Source organism: Odocoileus virginianus, chromosome 1 (genome assembly GCF_023699985.2).
Source record: "Odocoileus virginianus isolate 20LAN1187 ecotype Illinois chromosome 1, Ovbor_1.2, whole genome shotgun sequence".
Lineage (NCBI taxonomy): Eukaryota > Metazoa > Chordata > Mammalia > Artiodactyla > Cervidae > Odocoileus > Odocoileus virginianus.
This window is the reverse complement of record NC_069674.1, coordinates 68,247,828-68,273,416: the sequence shown is the minus strand read 5'-3', so window position 1 is coordinate 68,273,416 and position 25,589 is coordinate 68,247,828. Positions and strand designations below refer to the sequence as shown.

Genomic DNA, 25,589 nt, shown 5'->3' with positions numbered 1-25,589 from the left:
TTTCGGGGCTCTCACAGACTGACTGGCCAGGGCTGACCTCTGTGCATCCAGATGCTGGTTCACTAGTGGGGCACAGGTAGTCTTCAGAGCTCCCGAGGGTCTCCCAGCGGCTCACGTCCCTGGTGCCCCCACCCGTCTCTTGCCACCAACCTTGGGCTGCTGGGTGGGCACCCCTCCCCCAGCAGGCATTTCTTGAGTGAAAGGAACAGAAGAGAGGGTCCAAGTCCCGCTTCCTTCCACTGCGTCCACGGTCTTCCTACTGCACCACGTTGAGGGAACAGGCTGCTCCCCCCCCAACCCTCCCTCTGCATGGCCACTGCTCCTTGTCTGAGTGGATGCTGGACTCCAGATGCGTCTCACTCACCAGGGCTTGTAGCCTCCCACAGGGCTGTACAGGGCATGGAAGCATGGCGCAGGGCAATGCAGCCCAGGGCTGGGCCACATCACTTCCCTGTGCATTCAAGCTGCCATCGAAATCTTCCTCCACAGACGTCTTTGAGGGCTGCCGGGGTGGGAGGGGGAGTCAGGGGAGCAGGATGTGGATGGAGTCTGCCTTGAGGGTCTGGCCCTGAGCTCTTGGCTCCTCTCTTTGGAATGAATGCTTTAGTCTCCAAACCTGAGTCTGACTCATCAGTTCAGAACAGCAGAAAAATTCTTACTTCCTACCCGTTTCCTGGATGGCAAGGTGCCTGGTGACAGGACAACTGAGCCTGTCAGGGATGACACTGCTGTGTTCAGCTCTTCACATCACCTCAGTGTCTGCTCTTCCGTTGCTCTTTTGACTTCTCTCCTGGGGCTCTCTGTGCAGACGCACCTTGGACGTGGACTTTCAAGATGGGCTCTGAGCTGGCCCCACCGGCTGGTTGGCTGACCTCCTGGTACCGTGCCGTCACAGAGGCAGGTAATCAGAGAACAAACAGTCCTGTGGTGTTTGGAGTCTCCCTTAGTGACACGAAAGCCTCTGTTTGACTTCTCGAGCGGCAACAAAGCCAGGAGCAGAAGGTGAGCAGCACCTAGAACAGACCCCAGGTGTAATGATGTGGGGTTCAGGCCCTGGAAGATGTGCCAGAAGCGGACGCAGACGTGAACTAGCAGAGATGCAGGAGGTCGTCTTCTTCCCACTTCTCCTGGGTGCCCTGTCAGGTAGGAGCTCCGTTTCACCACCTGACTTGGCCCACTCAGTTTGCTCAATATCATTGTGTGATAAAGTCCCCGAAGGAAGAAATTGCCCCTGGGGGGCCCTGTTCAAGTGTGGGACTGTCAGCATCAGGGAGACTTGTGAAGCTGGGGTGGGATATCTGGAGAAGAGGGTACCCCAGAAGCCCCATCTAATTGATGTTCATATAGACTGTTTCACTTCCCCTCTTGGTCTGTGTAGTCCTTTCAAGACCTAAAGCTGGGGAAAGAACTTTCCTGGCAGAGCTTTGTGTGTATGTCAGCTAGTCTTTGTGCAAATTCCGGCCTTACTCTGGAGCTCTCTAGCGGCAAGCTGAGGTTGCCAAGTCACCCTGTGTGGAAACTGAGGTACAAAGGGGCTAGGATCTTAGTCCTGAGAGAAGAAAATTTCTGATAGAAGGCAAAGATTCACCTCATGTTCCTGGCACTCCCTCCTCCTTATGCAAGAGCTTCAGGAATCTTGGATGATTCTTCAATGTTGTCAGCTTGGATTATTGAAATTGAGCTTTTTAAATTAAATCTTATTTTTGAATAGGTAGTATATGCATAATGTATGGAATTCAATCATATTAAATTTGCAGATTAATTTAGGGGTAATTTACATCTTTGATGAGTTATACAGTAAAACATTTAGAGGAGTGTCTGTTATCTAGTAAATGCTTAGTAAATGTTACTGATTACGTACGACACTGAGTCTTCCTATTCAAGAACAGGGTTCTAGAAACATGTTCAGCTCTTCATTTTCTCATGAGTATTTTGAGATTTCCTTCATACGGATCTTGCACATTTTGATTATATTTCTAGCTCTTTTTCTTTTATTTTTTAGCATTTGCAAATGAAATCTTCTTTTGACTTTTATCTTTTAATTGATCCTTATATAATGTATGGAATTCTGTTAATGAATTATCTTATTTGTAATGATGTTTCTGTTGATTTTCATGGATTTTCCAGGTTTGAAAATAATAAATGTTTATACTTTTCCTTCATTGTTTTCTTATCTCTTTTCTTTCTCTTATTCAACTACTGGCCCTATATCTTCAGACTGTTGTTAAATAACAATAAGAACGTACACTCTTGTCTTGTTTTCCATAAAGCATCATGTTAACTTTTGGTATGAAATAGAAATGTTTTATATGTTAAGGAGATAGCTTTTATTCTTATTTAGGCTATTTGCTTATAAATAAAAATGGATTTTTATTTTTTTAAATTTGGCTACTTGGCATATAGGATCTTAGTTCCCTGACCAGGGATCAAACCCATGATCCCTGCACTGGAAACTCAGAGTGTTAACCACTGGACCACCAGAGAAATCCAAAAATGGATTTTTTTGGTAAGTGAATCTATTAATATTTATTCAAAATTTTAACAAATTAAAATATATCCAATTTTACCCTTTACAGTCCATTTTTCCATATACTTAAAAGGGACCCTTCCCTGCTTTTAGGTAGGTAAGTAGTCATTCAAGGATAATTGGACATCTCTTTAAAGCACTTTGGTAAACTGAACTATAGTACAGGCATATTTACAAGAGCAAAATAGCTTGTCTTGATTTCTAATTGCTACAGTATGGTGTCAGTGAGATCAAACTTAGGCAAGACAGACCCAATTCATGTTTACATGTGGAAACCATACAATATAAGTGGTTAATCTACTGAAAGTTTGGCATTTGGTTCACATCACTGAGAAGCTTACCTAAGATCCACTTCTATGCTGCAGCATCCTGTGGTATTCTTGCACCAACCACAAAAATTCTTTGGGGGGAGAAAAATCATCAAAACTGTGATATAGCCAATGAAATCTTTAGTCTTTGATAATCTTTAAAGCTTGGGAGTACTTAACAGCAGGTAAACATGGAACATCTTCCTAGAATACCAACTTTACATTAAACATGTGACATCAAAAAACAAAAAAGTAAATGCACAATTATATTCACTTTTAACAAATGAGATGTCCCTCAAGTTCCTGCAACCATTTGTATGAATTCATTGGACTTTGACAAGTTCTACATTAGAAAATGGTCACTTTTGCCATAAAATGCAAAGATAATTCTGACCTGTTCAAAACATCTGAAGCAAATGTCACCTTTGACAGGTAACATAAATCTCATCTCTAGGTGACACTACCTAAGCCCAAAGGCAGGTGGGGTAAGTGTTATTTTAGCCTAGCTATTGATATTATTTACACCTTTTAACAACTTATCAAATACAATGCTGTTGACTTGTTATTACATTTGTGTGAAATAATTCATGTATACAGAAAATTAGGAGCATTTAACCTAACTGACTTCAAATTAAGTGGTAATAGCAAAGGCAATTCAAGTAGTAACATGGCGCAACTTTCCGTGTTAGTGGTTTTAAAATGCTCATTTAAATAAAAGATGAGTTCACTTGCTTAGATATCTGAAATACAACTTTATTCTGATTTTAAATGAAAAAGAATGGGAATGACAGTAACAAGCAAGATTCCACCTCTCAGTATTGTCATGTGACTATAGCAGTCTTATATTTGAAACTCAAGGAGGAAACAACTGTGTTCCAAAACACTTAAATATGCAGGTCCAAAAAAATGAAGGTTTTTTTTTTTTTTAAACTGCCACATTCACTTCAAAGCCCATCCATCTCCTTCAGCATCCAAAGATTAAGCACATGTTCTGCTTAGCTATATAATAAAGTGGCAAACACACTGCACCACTGACATCACAGGACAGCTGCCTATAAAACTAGACTTCCGATGCTGGGCCCCAGCTTCATTTTCTCACAGGTCATCATCTCCATCTGGGAGAGAAGTTGTCTGAGCAACCTCTAAATCGGCTCATATTGTGCTGCCAAGGCTGGGTTCATGACCATTTCTGGCGGGGCGAGAGCAGGCATGGTGACAAACTCCCAAGTTAGAGTCTCCAATCAGTTTCCTAGCAAGCCAAAGGAAGGGCTTTTCAAAGTTGTAGCTACTTTTGGCAAAAATGTCATAGTACTGAAGCTTCTTCTTTTGGTGGAAGACAATTGACTTTGCCTTAACCTTTCTGTCCTTAATATCCACTTTGCTGCTATACAACACAATCAGGATGTTCTCACATACTCGTACCAGATCTCTATGCCAGTTAGGCACATTCTTGTAAGTAACTCTTGATGTTACATCAAACATTATAATGGCACATTGAGCTTGTATATAATAGCCATCTCTCAGTTCACCAAATTTCTCCTGACCAGCTGTATCCCATACATTGAACTTAACCAGTCCTCTGTTGGTATGGAACACAAGAGGATGGACCTCAACATTCGAGGTAGCTACATACTTCTCAAATTCACCAGTCAGATGACATTTCATGAATGTAGTTTTTCCAGTACCACCATCACCAACCAATACAAGTTTGAACTGAACTTGGGGTTCTCCTTCAGCAGCCATTGCAATGTTACTTCCAGAAGCGTCTCTGCGCTCGTCTGACTGAGCCCAAAATGGATTTTTAAATCAAATTTTTTCTCAAGATCTATAAAGAAGACTATTTGATTTTTCCCCTTTGATCTGTTAATAGACAAATAAATCACGAGTCTCCTAATAATATTGAACTCTCTTTAACCTTGAACTTTTAGAGGGCAGGAGGAACTGTGAGTGTGAAGTTGGGCCTTGAGCTGCGCAGACTCTTACTTGAATTAAACATTGGAGATTTTCCCAGAAATAGAGGCTTTTAGGACCATAATCATTTGAGTTAAGAGGTGACGTTTATTGTCATTAGGGGAAGAGTGAGGTTAAAAAAACCCAGCATCTCATATTGAAACATTATCATTTGGAATCGTCTCATCAGATGTGTGAAAGAAATAGATCACAAAAATCTGCAAGAAATACTTCAGATTTTTAAATAAAAACCACATTCTAATCCCTCCCCCTCCAAAAGACCACACACTGTACTGCACTTTTGCTTCCACAGGTCAAAACAATTTTTTGGAAGGTCTGCTATGATGCAGACTGCTCTTCTCTCACCTTCTTAGGTGAGTCTGAAAACCTACTCCTTACCCTTGATCTCAAAAACACCAGGGTCACAGAGGATTGGGGGAGGGGAGCGGTCACAGTACCTGCTTTCAGCAGATTGGAAACAGGCATCACCAAAGTAACCACAGACAAAGTAACATTTTCCAGTATTCTGTTCCTCTCATTTGGTCTAACCTGTGTGTATCCTCCAGGTCCAGGCAAGCCCCACCTCCTCCACGGGGCCTTCTCAGATTGCCCTAGCTCTTAGTGGGTGCTCTTTCTATTAAACCCTGGAGCTTCTCTTGCCTACACGTGGAATCGGTGTCAAGGGTTTAGTACAGTACCTAACACAGAATAAGTGCTCAATGAAAAGTAGCAGGAGTTATAAAAGTCTGCCCTGGAATCCTCAACTGGAATGCCAGCCCTACAATAACAGTTTTCATATTTCTTACTCCTCTGTGGTCTCTGAGTACCAATACATACGGGGTATCTAATAAATTTTTGTTGTTGTTGATCATTATCCTTTTGGGGGCCTGTTTTTTTCCCTCTGCATTTACTGATATCCCCTAAATGCAGAAATTTAGATCCTCTGCCTGCTTAATATTGGCAGTGAGGTTGGCTTCTGTCTTTTTCACCTCCTATTAAGAGGAGGGAAAGAAAATATTTTCTCTTTAGGATGCTAAAGTGTCCCTTTCCAGCAACAACTTAGAAAGCAAGGCCCTTAAAAAACATAAACTCCACAAGACTCTCAGCTGTAGCACAAGAAAGAGTTGGGGTGAAACAGTCTCTGGCTCCATCAGTACCAAAGGAACATGTGTCACTCCTGGGAGATGGAAGACTTAGCAAAGGCTCCTCAGTGTATTTAAATCCACTGCATACTGAGGCTGTCTCCACTTTGAGAAAGTCTCCAGGGAACTAGCTTTTGTCTGAGTATCATGGAAATGAAAAATGCCAGGGTGTTTAATGAGAGAAGGCTCTCCTTGGTAGTTAGAAGATCCACAGGAACACAAAAAGGTATCAGGCCCATTGACCTGAGTTTTGTTCACCGAGCACCACATGTGAGGTCATCTTGATCTCTCTAGGGTGATCCACAAGTCTGCCGTCTGGGCCTGGCCCCCAGCTAAGTGAGTCAGGAAATCAAAAGAGGCCCAAGGTTCAGTGTCTTACACTCCCTGAGGACCAGGTGTACATCCTTTTTAATGCTCTCATCATTTGAAAAGGCAGGAAGATGTAGTCCATTTCCAGAAAGTCTTTCTGTGGGTGATTAATCCTATACATGGGATCCAAAGAATGTTACAAAAAGTTTCCTCTTTTCTACCATGTCTCTTTCCTATTAAGACAACCTCAGTAAAGCAAAGGCCTTCCCTCCTCTCAGCCCCACTCTCCTCTTCCTTTTCCAAGGGAACCTGGTTGTCTTTCCCTCACTCCCGCTGAAGCACTCAAGTTACTGGAATCTGTCTGCTTTTCCATCTCCATAGAGTTAGATGTTGGCAAGAAACCCGCCCTCCTCAGGCCTGAACCAGAGTGATGCTCCAAGACAAACACCTCCCTCTCTTGCTAATGATGATGTAGTGTCATTTACAGAATCAGAAGACTCGACACCTTTTCTTCTGTGTCCTACCTTCCATTAGCCTTCGGGGGGCGTGAATCAGCCCCCCAAAGTGGGTGGGTGAGCATCCCATCCAGGAAGGTATAACATTGTGAAAATGAAAGACACAGGAAGATGTTGCATACACTAAAACAACAACATTCTATAATGTTTTATAGTAAACTGAGCATATGCATTTTCTTATATGGTACCCATGAGAGTGAATTCCAGTAGGACTGGAATTAGTCTGAGTGGCTTTGCTAAAGTTCCTGCACACAACGAACTCTTGTTCAAGGCATGGAGCCTGCTGACTAATAGCACTGTATTGTAACCATGGGTCCCTGGAGGTTCGGGATGGTCTGCAGCGGCCTAAAAGCAATGTTCATTGATGAGGGTGAGATTGATGATTTGCCCCTGGTCCTGATGAGCCCCTCAGAGGGCTCTGCTGTTGGGGCTAGTTATGTAACAGGATGGTGCCTACAGGACCAGAGAAATATTCAATACAAACAGTTCCAGCAGAGACTCTAATTTGGATTCACTGTTTCCAAGGTATCAGTGACGTAGCTGGTGGTTTCTGGTCTGAGCAAGTGCACTTAGCTATGGCCTTAGGAAAAGAAGATAGCAGGAGGCTGCTGGCTCTGAGCCTCTCCTGTCCTCTTGCTATGAGACAGCATTCAGCTGGGATGCACATCTTTACTTTAATGTAACTGCTATACCATCTCTATTTTCTGTAATCAACAGTGGATGGGGAAGCATTCTCGTTCGGGTCCTGTGCATCTCCTTGAACAATTGAGCAACTGGAAGTGTTTCATGGCCACTGTAGTGTAGCCCCACAGCCCTGAGAGACAGAGTGGACATAAGGCCCAAAGAACTTGAGGGACCAGCCCAAGGCTACACAGTCAAGTAGTAGCAAAACTCAGATTGGCTCTGACTCCAATTCTCTTGCCCTTTTCACAACATTCCTCTGGATTCTTTCACTATGATTTTGATTGGTTACTAGAAGGAAGAGGCATGTATTGAGTGACAGCCTCAGATGAGTACTGCCCTGTGTACTGAAAACAGTAGTAAGTCAGAGCAGCTGCATCCCCTGAGGGAGAAGAAGGAATGTCCCCACACTTCCTGAACCACCTCCTCACCTTTGGTGTCAGAGACCCAGGTGACCAGCTTCCTCCCCTGGAACAGAGGCTACGGAGGCCTTCATTATCCCAACATGGGCTCCACGGAGGGGGCCTCCTTGGACCCTTTCTGGCAAGGCAGTGAATTCACTTATTTGGAAATAAGCAAATCCATCATCCATCCAAGCTCTCAGCCATAGGTGAGATGTTTCAGTGGGCTCAGTGACTGATAATCATTTTGTGTGCCTTTTCCTTTTCAAAGTGTACCCATCAAGCACTTCTAATTTGCTTCTTAATTAAGATGCATGTGTAAGTCAAATTCTATTAAAGCCTCTTTCTTGATCTCCAGCACTCGGACCACGAGAGAAAGTTTGGAAGGAAAGTGCATCATGTCTTAGGGAAAGATGGCCCCTGGTTCCTGGCCATTCCTTTGCCAGGGAAGGCCTGATTAGCAGAGTGCCTTTGGACACATCCTTTAAGCTTATCTGTAGAATGAAAAAATTGAATATTTGGTGAATTCCATACCATATTAATTGCTCTATTTTTAGAGTGTGGACCCTTGCCAGGTCATTACTATTAATACTGCTAACACAATCAAATTTCCAACATCCGCTGGATCATCAAAAAAGAGAGCTCCAAAAGACATCTATTTCTTCTTTATTGACTATGCCAAAGCCTTTGACTGTGTGGATCACAATAAACTGTGGAATATTCTGAAACAGATGGGAATACCAGACCACCTGACCTGCCTCCTGAGAAACCTGTATGCAGGTCAGGAAGCAACAGTTAGAATTGGACATGGAACAAGACTGGTTCCAAATAGGAAAAGGAGTACGTTAAGGCTGTACATTGTCACCCTGCTTATTTAACTTATATGCAAAGTACATCATGAGAAACACTGGGCTGGAGGAAGCACAACCTGGAATCAAGATTGCCGGGAGCAATATCAATAACCTCAGATATGCAGATGACACCACCATTATGGCAGAAACTGAAGAAGAACTAAAGAGCCTCTTGATGAAAGTGAAGGAGGAGAGTGAAAAAGTTGGCTTAAAGCTCAACATTCAGAAAACTAAGGTCATGGCATCCGGTCCCATCGCCTCATGGCAAATGGATGGGGAAACAGTGAAAACAGTGGCTGACTTTAATCTTCTGGGCTCCAAAATCACTGCAGATGGTGACTACAGCTACGAAATTAAAAGATGCTTACTCCTTGGAAGGAAAGTTATGACCAACCTAGACAGCATATTAAAACACAGAGACATTACTTTGTCAACAAAGGTCTGTCTAGTCAAGGCTATGGCTTTTCCAGTAGTCATGTATAGATGTGAGAGTTGGACTATGAAGAAAGCTGAGCGCCGAAGAATTGATGCTTTTGAACTGTGGTGTTGGAGAAGACTCTAGAGAGTCCCTTGGACTGCAAGGAGATCCAATCAGTCCATCGTAAAGGAGATCAGTTCTGGGTGTTCATTGGAAGGACTGATGTTGAAACTGAAACTCCAATACTTTGGCCACCAGATGCAAAGAGCTGATTCACTTGAAAAGACCCTGATATTGGGAAAGATTGGGGGGCAGGAGGAGAAGGGGACTACAGAGGATGAGATGGTTGGATGGCATCACTGACTCAATGGATATGGGTTTGGGTGGACTCTGGGAGTTGGTGATGGACCGGGAGGCCTGGTGTGCTGCGGTTCATGGGGTGGCAAAGAGTAGGACACAACTGAGTGACTAAACTGAACTGAACTGAACTGCACTGAACCACTGCTTTTAATAGCAAAGAAACTGGAAGAACTGGGTGTTGGACTAAGACTCAGGATATCCCAGCTTGGCCACTTGCCTTATCAATGTCCCTGGAGTGTCTGCCTCAAAGTTTTTAGGATTCAACTATACAACCCTGGCACACATAACCTTTTCCTTGGAGGAAAGACCGCCAGATGAAGAGCAGAAGAGGTCCGGCAAGAACGTCCACAGAAATAGTCACAGACACAGTCCGGCTTTATCAAGACAGTTTCCAACACAAAGTGCCTGAGGGTCACTGGATAGATCCACTTTTCCCTCCCCAATACTTCCCTCACCGCCGTGAGGAAGTGGGACCACTCGAGGAAGACCAGGGCAAGCCCTGTAAGTGTAAGGAGGCAGCATGGAACCATGAAAAGGAGCCCTGCCCTTGGAGTCAGATGCCTTGGATTGGAAGACTGGTTCTTCTCTAGAATTAGCCTCTCAAACCCAGAGTTTATCAAAGTTATGATTAATGCAACAAGATCAAGGGATACACTTCCCACAAAGCAAAGTAGAGGCTATCTGCTGGGCATATTTGGTGAGCAATCTCTCCAGTTTACCACAGCAAGGTTGGTGGCTGTGGTAGTCTCCCTGTTGAGGTTGAAGTTGTGGGAACCTCTGAGTCGGGCTTAGAAAACCCTCTCATAGCTGAGACCGTACCAAGCTAATACTCCAGCACTATTCCTTATGCTGTTCCCCTAAAAGGCCTCTTAGATGTCACATCACCCAAATCTAATGTCTGGGTGGAGAGTCCAATCTCTTACCAGCTCCAGCACCATCTTGCTATGCTGTTACCAGGTTACAGAATATCCACAATTCATCTCATGTGCAGGGTCATCTGACAAGCATGGATCGAAAGCCTATAGTAGAGACACGCAGTCTGCTATCTACAGACCCAGATGAGTGAACCAGGGCCCTCATGGCCATTTTCTGGGTGTGCAGTCTCAGGGGTGTGAAGTGGTGGCGGTAATACCTACTTCCAGGGACCATGGTTAGAGCAGGTGAAATCAGGCTTACTAGCACGATGCCTGGTGCATAGGTGCTCAGAGAAGGTGAGTGGTTACTAGTTTTAGTCTGTTCCTTTGGGCTGTGCACTACCTTACCCTGGGCTTTTCTCTCTCTCTCTCTTTTTAAAATATTTATTATCAAGCTCTTTACAGAGAAAGATTGCCAATTTTTTCCAAAATTTTATTTATTTTTGACTGTGCTGGGTTTTTGTTGCTGCGCAGGCTTTTCTCTAGTTGTGGCAAGCAGGGGCTATTCTCTACTTGCAGAGTGCGGTCTTCTCATTGCAGGAGTGTCTCTTGTTGCAGAGTACAGGCTCTTGGGCACATGGACTTCAGCAGTTGTGGCTCCTGGACTCTAGAGCACAGACTCAGTAGGTGTGGTGCACAGGCTTAGTTGCTCCCATGGCATGTGGGATCTTCCTGGATCAGGGATTGAACCCCAGTCTTCTGCACTGGCAAAAGGATTCTTTACCGCTGAGCCACCAGGGAAGCCCTAACCTGGGCTGTTCATGAGGAAAATCTAATGAGTTACATATTTGCTTAAACATACATGGAAGCCTCCTTCCTTGTTGGTTAGAGAGGCACAAATCACTGCAGCAAGATCAGGTAGGGTCCTTGGAAACAAACTGCCAGTCTTCCCTTTTGCTCATGACTGTCTTTCCCTGCTGAGCCGGAAGGGAACACTCTTGTGAACAACTTGGCTGGGCAGGGCGGTGTGCTGGAGACTCCAATGGTGGGAAAAGAGGGCTTGAGTGAATTATAACCACAAAACCCAACCCACCACAGCAATTGATTATTTTGCTCATTTTGAAAAACTATTTTGGGGAAATTTTTGCCTCTAAATACTCTAGACATACTATATTGCTGCTGGGTTTTTTTTTAATCACAGGAATGCTATAATATTAAAGTCAATTTTAATAGATTAAAAAAATCCATTTGTTTTCACATCACCCTAAACCTCCCTCAGCTGTTTTGATATTTCTGAGTCCTTGCACAGTCCTTGTCCATAAAACCAGATAATTCTGCCAGCAAAAAATAACTTATGCATAATGCATTTTAGTCTCTCAACGAAATCAGATGATTTTAGATTTAGGAATGCTTGTATCAATGATGTGTTTATATTTCAATTTTTCTTGCATTTCCACCTGCTCCTCTGCCTCCCCTCCCTCAAATCTGAAGTAAAACATTCTCTTATAAAAGCCAATGTTAAAAAAAAAAAAAAAAGCCAATGTTTTCCCATGGCTTGTTTGCTTCTAGAAATTCGGCACCTTTCAGATCTTTCCACCCTGTAGATCTGTCCCGCCTGTACCTCCTCCCAATCTAGGGACTTTGTCCCCAAAGGTTAATGGTGGCCAAGGTTGGAAGCTGGCTGAGAAGGTGATCTTGGTGTAAATTTTGACTTTGTTACTTATTATTCACTGTGTGTGCTTCAGCTCAGTTTCCTCATCTGTAAAATGATGACACTAATGTTTATCCAAAAGGCTTGTTTTGAGGAATAAAGAAGGGAAAGCATTTTACAGGATGCATTTATTTGGAACATTGAATAAGTGGTAATTGTATCAGTTTCCTAGGGCTGCTATAACAAATGGCCACAAACTGAATAGTTTAACTCAGCAGAAATTTATTCTCTCACAATTCAGGAACCCAGAAATCTGAAATCAAGGTATCAATAGGGTTGGTTCCTTCTAGAGTCTTTGAGAGAGATGCTTCTCCACACCTATATCCTGACTTCTGGGTTTTTTTTTTTTTTTGGCCATATCTTGCTTTGTAGCTGCATCACTATGGTTTCTCAGTTCAGCTCATTTCAGTCACTCACTCATGTCTGACTCTTTGTGACCCTATGCACTGCAGCACGCCAGGCCTTCCTGTCCATCACCAACTCCCAGAGTTTACTCAGACTCATGTCCATTGAGTCAGTGATGCCATCCAACCATCTGATCCTCTGTCATCCCCTTCTCTTCCTGCCTTCATCTTTCCCAGCATTAGGGTCTTTTCAAATGAGTCAGCTCTTCACATCAGGTGGCCAAAGTATTGGAGTTTCAGCTTCAACATCAGTCCTTCCAATGAATATTCAGGACTGATTTCCTCTAGGATGGACTGGTTGAATATCCATGCTGTCCAAAGGACTCAAGATCTTCTCCAACACCACAGTTCAAAAGCATCAATTCTTTGGCACTCAGCTTTCTTTATAGTCCAACTCTCACATCCATATATGACTACTAGAAAAAACATAGCCTTGACTAGATGGACCTTTGTTGAAAAAGTAATGTCTCTGTGTCTTAATAAGCTGTCTAGGTTGGTCATAACTTTTCTTCCAAGGAGTAATTTCATGGCTGCAGTCACCATTTGCAGTCATTTTGGAGCCCAGAAAAATAAAGTCAGCCACTGTTTCCGCATCTATTTGCCATGAAGTGATGGGACTGGAGTCCATGATCTTAGTTTCTGAATGTTGAGCTTTAAGCCAACTTTTTCACTCTCCTCTTTCACTTTCATCAAGAGGCTTTTAGTACTTCTTCAGTTTCTGCCATAAGGGTGGTGTCATCTGCATATCTGAACTTATTGATATTTCTCCTAGCAATCTTGATTCCAGCTTGTGCTTCATCCAGCCCAGCGTTTCTTGTGATGTACTCTCCATGTAAGTTAAATAAGCAGGGTGACAATATACAGCCTTGAAGTACTTCTTTCCCCATTTGGAACCAGTGTGTTGTTCCATGTCCAATTTTAACTGTTGCTTCCTGACCTGCATACAGATTTCTCAAGAGGCAGGTCAGGTGGTATTTCCATCTCTTTCAAAATTTTCCACAGTTTGTTGTGATCTACATAGTCAAATGCTTTGGCTTAGTCAATAAAGTAAAAATAGATGTTTTTCTGGAACTCTCTTGCTTTTTCGATGATCCAATGAATGTTGGCAATTTGCTCTCTGTTTCCTCTGCCTTTTCTAAATCCAGCTTGAACATCTGGAAGCTCACAGTTCACATATTGTTGAAGCCTGGCTTGGAGAATTTTGAGCATTATGTTACTAGTGTGTGAGATGAGTGCAATTGTGCAGTAGTTCGAGCATTCTTTGGCATTGCCTTTCTTTGGGATTAGAATGAAAACTGACTTATCTAGTCTGTGGCCACTGATGAGTTTTCCAAATTTGTTGGCATATTGAGTGCAGCACGATATCATCTTTCAGGATTTGAGATAGCTCAATTGGAATTCCATCACATCCACTAGCTTTGTTTGTAGTAATGCTTCCTAAGGCCCACTTCACTTCACATTCCAGGATGTCTGGCTCTAGGTGAGTGATCACACCATCGTGATTATCTGGGTCATGAAGATCTTTTTTGTATAGTTCTTCTGTGTATTCTTGCCACCTCTTCTTAATCTTTTGCTTCTGTTAGGTCCATACCATTTCTGTCCTTTATTGAGCCCATCTTTGCATGAAATGTTCCCTTGGTATCTCTAATTTCCTTGAAGAGATCTCTAGTCTTTCCCATTCTGTTGTTTTCCTCTATTTCTTTGCACTGATCACTGAGGAAGGCTTTCTTATCTCTCCTGGCTATACTTTGGAAATTTGCATTCAAATGGGTATATTTTTCCTTTTCTGCTTTGCTTTTCTCTTCTCTTGTTTTCACAGCTGTTTGTGAGGCCTCCTCAGACACCCATTTTGGCTTTTTGCATTTCTTTTTCTTGGGGATGGTCTTGATCCCTGTCTCCTGTACAATGTCATGAACCTCTGTCCATAGTTCATCAGGCACTCTATCAGATCTAGTCCCTTCAATCTATTTCTCACTTGCACTGTATAATCATAAGGGATTTGATTTACATCATATCTGAGTGGTCTAGTGGTTTTCTCTACTTTCTTCAATTTAAGTCTGAATTTGGCTATAAGGAGTTCATGATCTGAGCCATAGTCAGATAATGGTCTTGTTTTTGCTGACTGTATAGAGCTTCTCCATCTTTGGCTGAAAATAATATAATCAATCTGATTTCGGTATTGACCATCTGGTGATGTCCATGTGTAGAGTCTTCTCTTGTGTTGCTGGAAAAGGGTGTTTGCTACGACCAGTGTGTTCTCTTGGCAAAACTCTATTAGCCTTTGCCCTGCTTCATTCTGTACTCCAAGGCCAAATCTGCCTGTTACTCCAGGTATTTCTTGATTTCCTACTTTTGCATTCTAGTCCCCTAAAATGAAAAAGACATCTTTTGGGGTGTTAGTTCTAGAAGGTCTTGTAGGTCTTCATAGAACTGTTCAACTTCAGCTTCTTCATCATTACTGGTCAGTGCGTAGACTTGGATTACTGTGATATTGAATGGTTTGTCTTGGAAACGAACAGAGATCATTCTGTCGTTTTTGAGATTGCATCCAAGTACTGCATTTCCGACTCTTGTTGACTAGGGTGGCTACTCCATTTCTTCTAAGGTATTCTTGCCCACAGTAGTAGATATAATGGTCATCTGAGTTAAATTCACCCATTCCAGTCCATTTTAGTTCGCTGACTCCTAAAATGTTGACGTTCACTCTTGCCATCTCCTGTTTGACCACTTCCAATTTGCCTTGATTCATGGACCTAACATTCCAGGTTCCTATGCAGTATTGCTCTTTACAACATCGGACTTTGCTTCCATCACCCATCACATTCACAATTGGATGTTGTTTTTGCTTTGGCTCCATCTCTTCATTCTTTCTGGAGTTATTTCTCCACTGATCTCCAGTAGCATATTGGGTACCTATTGACCCAGATGGGAGTTCATCTTTCAGTGTCCTATCTTTTTGCCTCTTCATACTGTTCATGGGGTTCTCAAGGCAAGAATACTGAAGTGGTTTGTCATTCCCTTCTCCAGTGGACCATGTTTTGTCAGAACTCTGCACCATGACCCATCTGTCTTGGGTGGCCCTACATGGCATGGCTCATAGTTTCATTGAGTTAGACAAGGCTGTGGTCCATGTGATTAGATTGGATAGTTTTCTGTGATTGTGCTTCTCAGTCTGTCTGTCCTCTGATGGAGAAGGATAAGACGCTTATGGAAACTTCCTGATGGGAGAGACTGACTGAGGGGGAAACTGGATCTTATTCTGATGGGCGGGGCCATGCTCAGTAAATCTTTAATCCAATTTTCTGTTGATGGGTGGAGCTGTGTTCCCTCTCTGCTATATACCGGGGCCAAGCTATGTTGGAGGTAATGAAGATAATGGTGACCTCCTTCAAAAGATCTCATGCATGTACTGCTACACTCAGTGCCCCCAACCTGCAGCAGGCCACCACCGACCCACGCCTCCACTGGAGACGCCTGGACACTCACAGGCAAGTCTGGGTCAGTCTCTTGTGGGGTCACTGCTTCTTTCTCCTGGGTTCTGTTGCACAAGGCTCTGTTTGTGACCTCAAAGAGTCTATTTCCCAGTCCTGTGTAAGTTCTGGCAGCTCTATGGTGGGGTTAATGGTGACCTCCTCCAAGAGGACTTATGCCATACCCAGGTCTGCTGCACCCAGAGCCCCTGCCCCTGCGGCAGTCCACTGCTGACCCATCCTCCACAGGAGACACTCAGACACAGTTCTGTCTCAGTCTCTGTGGGGTCCCTGGGGCCTGGTGCTATGGTTTCTACCTCTGTCCTAACGATGCTTCTTCCTTCTGTGTGTATCTTTATGTCCTGTCCTGTTCTTACAAGGACACCAGTCACTAGATTTGGGGCTCACCCTAATCCAGCAAGACCTCCTCTTAACTAGATAATTAGATAATAATTAGATAGATAACTAACTAGATGTAGATAATTCCATCTACAAAGACTCTATTTGCAAATAAGGTATATTCTAAGGTTCTGGGCAGACATGAATTGGGGGAGGGGGCACTATTCAGCCCCTACAGTAGTGTTACAGAAGCATAAAGATCACAACCCACTCCTCTCCTCTGTGCTGGCAAAATCCTCTAGAGTGTCAAAGAGAACTTAGACCATCCCAAAGCTTTCCTAGTAGCAAAAAATAACACATTTTCTCTGACATCATAAAATTCCCTGTCTGTGATGCAGCCCAAGGTAATTCACAGGCTTGCCCTGAGTCTCTCACTTCCTTCTCTTTGAAACAGGAGTTACTCTATTGAGCACATGTACCAATTAAGGCTCTGCATGATGCCCTCAGCATCTCATGATAACAAGTCACTGTCCATGAGATTATACTTGGGGTTTATGGCCATACCACCCTGAACGCGCCCGATCTCATCTGATCTCAGAAGCTAAGCAGGGTCGGGCCTGGTTAGTAGTTGGATGGGAGATTATACTTAGGGATGTGGGGAGAGCTGGTGTGATTTTGGAGTTCTCCAGTCATGCACATTCCATTCTGAGTGTTCTCTGTATCTAACACTGACACAGAGAAGGAAAATAAACTCTCGGAGGCTCCCTGGTCTTTGTAAGACAGAGGATGCTGTGTCCAGACTGGGTCCTTCAAGGGGGGTGTCTATGTTCTAAGATATCATGTTTCCCTCTCCCTGGCTCTCCACACAAGCTGGGAGAAACACGAAGGGAAGCAGAGAGGTAAGAGGAAAAACAGCAGCTTTATTTCCAGAATGACAGAAGCAGATTTTGTGGTTGTATAGTGGTGGCTGTTTTCTTGGCTCTGAGAAGATCTCACATTCCCATTTCTAGCTCTTGGCAAGAGTCTTCATTCTTGGGGAGTGACCGGGTTCCAGCTTCGCCCTGAGCTACGAGTTGAAGCCACAGACCAAGCTGCTAAGTCCTTGTTTTCAGCACAGGCTTTGTGCTCATGTCGTTTTGCATCCTTTTTATATCTGCAGGTGGACAGGCGCTACACCTAATCCACTTACCCGCTATGAGCAAAGTAGCAGAGAATTCTCCACCTGAGACTTCAGTGCACAAGTTTTCTGTGAATTTATCAGCATCACTGTCACCTGTGGTCCCAGGGTTCCCCCTGATAATCAACTCCAGTCCCCTCACTCGGGCCTTCAGGGTGAACTGGCTGTCGGACACTGACTTTGAGGTAAGCACCATCTTATTCCCAAGGGAGCTGCTCACAAAGAGGGGTCCTACAGATGGTATGGGTGGAATTCTGGATCAGTGGTCATTTCTTCCTCTTTTCCTTCTTTAATCTTCCCTCTTGTAAGATCTGGACATTCTGCTCGGGGCATTCTAGAGCCCTCTGTGCTAGATGCCCCTGTAGCTTTTGGACCTTTTCCCCCTCCATTTAATCCAGTCCAAATGAACAGTATGTTCAATTTGTTACAAATAAAAGGCTCATTTCTTATTGCCAACCACCCTCATATGATAACAGGTGTTAGGAGTGCCAATGGTAGCCGAATTCTTCGGGTGGAATAGTTTGTGTAGTGATCTCCTTAGAAACCAGACCCTGATGAGCTAGTACCTGGTGATTCTTCTTTTCTATGATTCTGTGATTTTTCAGTAGGAAATTTATGAGAAGATATTTCATATGGAAGAACACACCCTTAATAAAAATATAAGTCTGGATGTCTATCCATACTGCATGAATGTTTCCTCTTGGACAATTCAGACTCAATCACATTCAAGAGCTACACCACTGCGGCTCTGTTTTCTAATTTGTCATCTGGCCTTTCCCAAAGTTGTCACTTCTCCTTAGGCAGGATGAACCTGCTAATTGCATGTTTTCCACTGACAACCTCAAAGGCCTTCTAAGGATGTCTTTAGGGTCTAGGTGTCTGGATCCTGTTGAAGTGCATTTTCCCCCACGTCTACCTCATTCCTCAGTGGGCACATGGACCTTCTACAGTCATCATCAGCCCTGCCCCAGCTCCCACCTGCCATTGTTCTGGGTTCTAGGAGGACCCAGTGGGCCTGCTTGGTCTGAGCTTGGTTGCCTCTCTGAGAAACATATGAGGTGTTCTTAAACCCAGCTGATGATTAGAGTCACTAGGGGAACTTTCAAAAAGTGTGCATATCTGGGCTCAGAACACACCTGTAGGGCCATGGACTTGGGGGCCAGAGCCCAGCATGTTGTATTCTCCACACCCCAGGGGTGGGCCCTCTGGCACGCAAGGAGCACACATTCAGGCAACCTCCACCTCAGCATCCAGTGCACGTTTCTGGGGCCCAGGTGCCGTTTCTGTGACTTCCCTGCCTGTAGACCTGCTCCCTTGACATCTGGTTCATCTTTAACAGCGCTGGTCATCTGTGCCTCCAAGCCTTGCCAGTTGTTCACACTTACAGAGCACATAGTATACACTGGACACTGCGGAAAGGACTTGACATGTGCTCTTTTGTAATATTCACAGCAATCCAATGATTTTATTTGTATGATTGCCCCGTTTGTACAGACAGGCGAAACGAGGAAAAATTTAGTAGAGGTGAAATAACTTGCCCTGTGTTGCACAGCTATTGCTGTGCTGACACTGGAAGGCAGGCAGTCTGGCTTTAGAGCTCGCACTGTTTTTTGTTTTTTTTTTTAAACAGCTCTATTGAGATATAATACACATAGCATGTAATTCATCCACTGAAAGTATACACACAAAAAAAGCAAGTATACAGTTCAGTGGTTTTTACTCTATTCACAGACCGTCACCACAATCCAGTTTTAGAACAATTTCATCCCCCAAAAATGAAACCCCAAATCCATTAGCAGTCACTCCCCTGTCTGCTATCCCCCCAGGCCCTGGTAACCACTAACCTACTTTCTGTCTTAATGAATTTGCCCATTCTGGTCCCTTCATATGAATGGGATCATATTGTATTTGTTTTTTTAATGACTGGCTTCTTTCACTTAATGACTGACTTATCTGGTGGCTCAGACGGTAAAATCGTCTGGCTACAATATGGGAGATCCGGGTTCGATCCCTGGGTTGGGAAGATCCCCCTGGAGAAGGAAATGGCAACGCATTCTAGTACTCTTGCCTGGAAAATCCCATGGATGGATGGAGGAGCCTGGTAGGCTATAGTCCATGGGGTCCCAAAGAGTCAGACACGACTGAGAGACTTCACTTTCTTTCACTTAAGCATAAAGTTTCAAAGGTCACACATGTTGTAGCATGGATCAGTACTTCATTCCTATTAATGGCTGAATGATACTCCACCATATGGATATACCACATTTTCTCTATTTGTTCATCAGTTGACAGATGTTTGGGTTATTTCCACTTGAGAGCCCTCATTCTCAGCCTCTTGCAGTCTATTGCCTTTAATTATGAGGATGACCAAACTATTTCAGATTTGCAGAGGTTTTAAAGCACATTCACATCCTGATCTCTTATTGCTGCTACTAACACTGATATATATTATCACTATTAAAATTGTAAATCCCTATTTTATAAATAAGATCACAATGAGACAGCAAGGTTAACTGATTTGTCCAATATCACAGAGCCAGAAAGGATGAAATAAGAACTTGACTCAGGTCTTTCCACTCCCAGTCTCAGGCTCTGTCCCCTCCAATTGCCATGCACAGAAATTACTGTTTGCATAAAGCATCCAAATCTTTCACTATCATATCTCCTCTCCCCACATCCCATGTGATTCAAACAGGGCTGTCAGTCAAGGAGGAATTCCATCCTGCTCCTGACCTCTACAAATGGAGAATTTCTTAGCCACTCCACTGATCTGGGCTCACACATTCAACATTTGGTCCCAATCCTGGTGCTCTCCCGGCACCACAGCCTGCAGCTACCCAGGACCTTGTGTCGGTACTAGGATGGGCCACGGGTTCACACGTTCTTAAGGACTGGTTGCTTCTCCCCAGAAACTGCCCAATATCATCAACCATCCCCTCCAGGAAGATCCTATTCTCCAACCCAAACTGCTCACAAGGGCTGTTCCTACAGAACATGACGATGCCATCTCCGTGGCAGAAACTGACTCCTCCTGGACACTCTGCAGGGTCACCTAGCCATGAGGTTCTGGGGTCTCCAGCCCAGAGGTCTGTCACTCTTGGCCTTGGGACTCAGTCATGTAGGACTTCCTAAAGGTGACCTCCAGTCATGCCAGAGGCTAGGCCACCCTGCTTTTGGACACAGCTGCTGAGACTCTGGGGGTGAGGAAGATTAATGATGGAGGCATGTGAGGGGTATGAGGAGGATTAATGATGATGGTGACAATAACTCACATTTATGGAACACTTAACATGTCAGGAATTCCCCTAAATATTTCTGTCAATTCACTCATTTAATCCTAATAACAACACTATGAAGTGCTATGCTATTATTATTTGCATGTTAAAGGTGGGGAAACTGAGGCGTAGAGAGGTTGGGCAACTTGCCCAAGTTCACATAGTTAATTGGTGGCAGACTTTGAGATCAGGCAGGCTGGCCCCAAGAACCCCTGTTCATCACTCCCACTCTGCACTGCCTCATTATTGCCCAGCAGGAGGGATGCCTGAGGCTCATCGCTGGGGTTTCCTCCTGGAGGAGCACTAGGAAGGAAAGCTCCAGGGAGTCAGGGCCGTGTGACAGCTGAACTGCTAGAGCAGGCACTCTCTGAGGTCACGTGGCAGCCACAACTACTCCCCTGCCATTATCACACCTCTGAGCTTGATACCCCTTTGTCCTCATCTGCTGTCGTGAGAACTGTGGACACTTTAGATTTGCTCAGTCTTGTCCAAAACAATCTTAAACCTCAAACCAAACTTATCGTCTCTTACCAAAACTCTGCAGCTAGATAGCCCACTATCAAAGAGGCTCCACCAGGGAATTCCCTGGTGGTCCAGTAGCTAAGACTCCATGCAACCCAGGGAGCATGGGTTTGATCCCTGAGCAGGAAATTAGACCCCACATGTTGCAACTAAGAGTTCGCATGCTGCAATTAAAGATTACACATAGCACAATTAAAGATCCCACGCACCACAACTAAGGCCTGGCACAGGCAAATAAATACTTTTCTTAAAAGGTGGGGAGGGTGCTCTACCACTCTCAGCCATGACTCTTGGAATTCTCTCCCCTCCCTGTCCTGGTCTCCTGATGCATGAAATAGGGGAAGTTTTCCCAACCTACAACCTAGTTGTTGTGATAATTAAATAAAATACTCTACAAAAACAGCTTGGCAAGAGCCTGAACATTTAATCAATGCTGGTGTTAGTCACTCAGCCATTTCCGACTCTTTGCAGCCCATGGACTATAGCCCACCAGCCTCCTCTGTCTCTGGAATTCTCCAGGCAAGAATACTGGAGTGGGTAGCCATTCCTTTCTCCAGAAGAGGAAACTTAGCAGAGGATGGTTTTGATCCATCGACCTCTGGGTTATGGGCCCAGCATGCTCCTGCTGCACTCTCTGCTCTGCTGACAACCAACCAACCAAGGCATTTCCTTTGATCCAGAGTCCTCTGCTCTACCTGCTGAGCTATTGAAGGATGCTGATAAAGAAAACAACAAAATCAATTTTTCCATGTATTGGCAGCAACCCAATTCCTCTGGTTCCAAGAGACAACATTTGAGACCCTTACTTGACTATTCTAGTTCCTTCCTCTAGGATGACTGAGCCAGTCCCAAGGAGAAGGGCAGGCTGTCAATAGGGAACACTATGGTGAAGGGTCCAGCAGCATGGGATTCAGAAGAGGGCTCCAGGCTTAGCTGGAAGCCAGGGGGTAAGTCAGGAAACAGAGTAGATTGTTGTGATGGGGGAGCAGCTCTGATGGGCATCCATTCACTGAACAGTTTTCAACATCTGATGACAATAAAAGGCAGCATTTGCTGGGTGCTCACTCAGCCCCAGACAGTGATAGATTAGCTCGTGGAATCCTCACAACAACCCTAGGAAGCAGATACCGTCAGTATCCCCACTTTACAGCTAGGGAAACTGAGGCACAGCAAGGTTAAGCCATGGGAAGGCTGGGCTTTAAAGCCAGTCTGGCTCCAGGGTCAAAGCTCTTGACCTCCGTGTTATGCTGCCTCTCACTGCCCATGTCCCAAGCAGAGAGGCAGGTTATCTCCACTTGTGTGGTGCCTAGGCTGGCCCTGCTTGTAGGTGGTGACAGGAGTACTATGATTGTCTCTTTCAACCCTCCTCCATATGTGCTCCCTCCACAGCATGGGTTCATTCACATCTGTGACCATCCTCTCCTCTCATAATCAATCCAGATTTATGCAAAGTCAAACACGACGCCCACCACCTCCTCCATGAAGCCCTCCTTGACGAAACACATCTCACAATGAATGTTTTCTCCCTGACTCTCCATAGTACCCTGATCTAGTTCTTTGTTTTCATATCTTGTATTATACTCCAGCTGTTTAACTAGGGTGAGACTTATTTACCTAATGATAGTCACGTGGAAACGGAATCGGGGAAAGGTCAAGTAATGTTCCCAAGGTCACACGGAAGTCCAGCGATGGAAACTGGATTGGAGCTAAGTGTTCTTCCCAACAGAGAATACTGAAGGCCTCCTTGCCTGGCCCCAATTGCACTAATAACCGAAAGGTTATTAATTGAGACATAATGAAGACATTGATGAAATTTAGTCCTTGATGTGCAAAGGGCTCTGGGCTTTCTTGGAGCGCCACAGCTAAGCTGGTGGCAGGGATGTGTATGTTGATGTGCGGGGTCACAGCCTGGCCTCCAGGTAACCTCAGCAGGGCCCTCCCACTACGCACCGCCGAGGTTCCTGCTGGCCACAGACAAGAGTCCAGTGATATGTCTCTGGCCCTGGTTCTTGGTGCCCCTCCCACATCTCCAGAACACTTGTGCAGAGCACATGTTTCTGTCAGTGGGAGAATGTGTGGCAATATACCCCCAAACCCAAAGAGGCTGTTGATATAAATAAATATCATTTCCTATTTCTGCAGATTTATCCTTCTCCTCTTGTTTAGTCTTAGATATGGCCTTGGAAAATTAGAAGGGAGAAATGAGTGAAGAGACAACTTCACAGCTATCCCAGGGAAGTGAGGCATCTTACTCTTAAAGACGAGAAAATCAAACTGTATACAGGGTAGCTAAGGGACTTGCCTAGAAGCCTATGCCAAACAGTGACAGGCTTTAAAGCTTTCACGCTTTCCATCTCCAGCAGATGGAACCAGGATGTCTCCTGAATGTCTGTCTTCCTGTGAAGAGCAGCTTCACACACAGGAGTCCTTTTAGTGCAGTGTCATGGGGTTTATGTAGAAAGGACTCAGGCAAAACAACCCATTCCCCTGACAGTGAAGGAAAGATGGTTTTCAGGATGTTGGTTGCCTCCTTGCTAGTTAATATCTGTTTGCAAAATGTATACACACAAAACAGATCTTTTCTTAACACATGGTTACTATGACTTCTGCATTTGCTTTTAGGTTGTCACAACTGGGATGGAACAATTAGATTTTGAAGCAGGACCACACATATTTGACTTGCAGATTTATGTGAAGGATGACATGGCTGTCACTGACCTGCAGGTCCTGACTGTCCAGGTGACAGATGTGAATGAGCCGCCTGAGTTTCAGGGCAACTTGGCAAAAGGTGAGACACACTGGGGTGTGCAATGCAGTCCAGAGAGCGGCATCAGGCTGGACCCTGGGGGATGGAGAAAAACAGAAAAGTAAATAAACAAACAGATGTTTCTCTGGAAAAGGCAGCTGCTTAATGAACAGGGAATAAATGAAACGTCCTCCAGCCCAGGACTCCCAATAATAACACCCAGTAATTTACAAAGCCCTAGCCATCCATGGTGTGGGCCTCTCCTGATCCTGGGGAGGGAGCTGGAGCTCAGGGACCGCAAGTGGATCATTCTGGAGGAATCTGGGCTGAGCCTGTTTCAGGCTTAGCACTGGGTACTGGCCGCTGACTTGCATGGTTCACCCTCCCCATGGATGCCAATGCCTCCAGGGGACTGTGTATCTGGCATCTGCTATAAAGTAGACGCAGTATAGGGGACTGGAGCATAAGGTAACCTCCTGTGTGATCTCCCCTAAACTCTTGGCTTCAAAGACCATGTATGCACTGACAACCCCCAAGTCCATCATTATTTTTGTTTATTTGTTTTTTGGGGGGGTTGTTTTCCAGTCATCTTTATTAACCTATCAACATTATATTTTATACAAACAACCTTGAGGTCTTTTCATAGGAATCTACTTTAGTATAGCATGTTAATAATAAAATCAAGTAAGATGGCTAAACTTCAACCTAGCATTCTACTCTCCTCTGGACAAAGTAAGCTAGAAACTCAATCACATCACACACATGTAAGAGCTGTGCTCCAAGATAATTAGGAAGCTGCCACACCAGCTTCTCCCTTGAACCCTTGACTTGAATAGAAACTGCCTTACCCGACAGCTCCATTTGGATGTCTAATTGGTATCTGTGATGTTGTGATTTATAGTAAGAAATATATATTTGGTCTTCTTTCCCTCCTGACACAGAAATCCTAAAACTCTTGGAATTTCCTAAGAGAGGAGAGTGATAAAGGTGTCTTTTGTTACATTAATCAGGTAACTTTTGGACTCCACCTAAGGATGGGGGCTTCCCACCGGGAGAAACAACCATGTGATTAGAGGGTTGAACAGTGGAGAGGGGGTAGAGGCAGGAGATGGAGTTAACCTGAGCTCAGTCAGCAGTGGCCAATGATTTCACAGTGGCCTACGCAATGAAGCCTCCATAAAAGCCCGAAGGGGTTCGGAGAGCTTGGTGAATATGTGGAACCTGGGGAGAGGGTTTGGAAACTCTCTGCCCCTTTCCTACACTGTGCCCTATGTGCCTCTCTCATCTGTCTGATTCTGACATATCCTTTCATAATAAACCAACAATCTAGTAAGTAAATGTTTCCTTGAGTTCACTACAGCACACCCCTATAGCAAATTATTCCAACTGGAGGAGGGGACTGTGGGAACCTCCAATCTAGACCTGGTTGGTCAGAAGCAGAGGGACCCACCTAGACCTCTGATTGGCATCTGAAGGGGGTGGGGGGCTGTCTTGTAGGATGGAGCCCTGCACCCGTGAAGTCTGATACTATCTCTGGGTAGACAGTGTCTGAATGAGTTGGATTGTGGGACACCCAGCCAGTTTTAAAGAATTGCTTGGTGGTGTGGGAAGCCCCCTACACACACAAAC

The 25,589-nt window shown here is 44.4% G+C and overlaps 1 protein-coding gene across 1 annotated transcript in view; it reads left to right on the top strand.

Annotated features, from left to right (window-relative positions):
- The first annotated feature begins 932 nt into the window (after positions 1–932).
- Positions 933–25,589, top strand: part of CDHR3 (cadherin related family member 3) — a 68,170-nt gene continuing 43,513 nt past the window's right edge. The window contains exons 1-3 of the mRNA XM_020888567.2: positions 933–1,143; positions 17,400–17,602; positions 23,837–24,002. Coding sequence (XP_020744226.2) covers positions 1,035–1,143; positions 17,400–17,602; positions 23,837–24,002 — 478 coding nt within the window. The 5' untranslated portion in view covers positions 933–1,034. The remainder of the gene's footprint in view (positions 1,144–17,399; positions 17,603–23,836; positions 24,003–25,589) is intronic.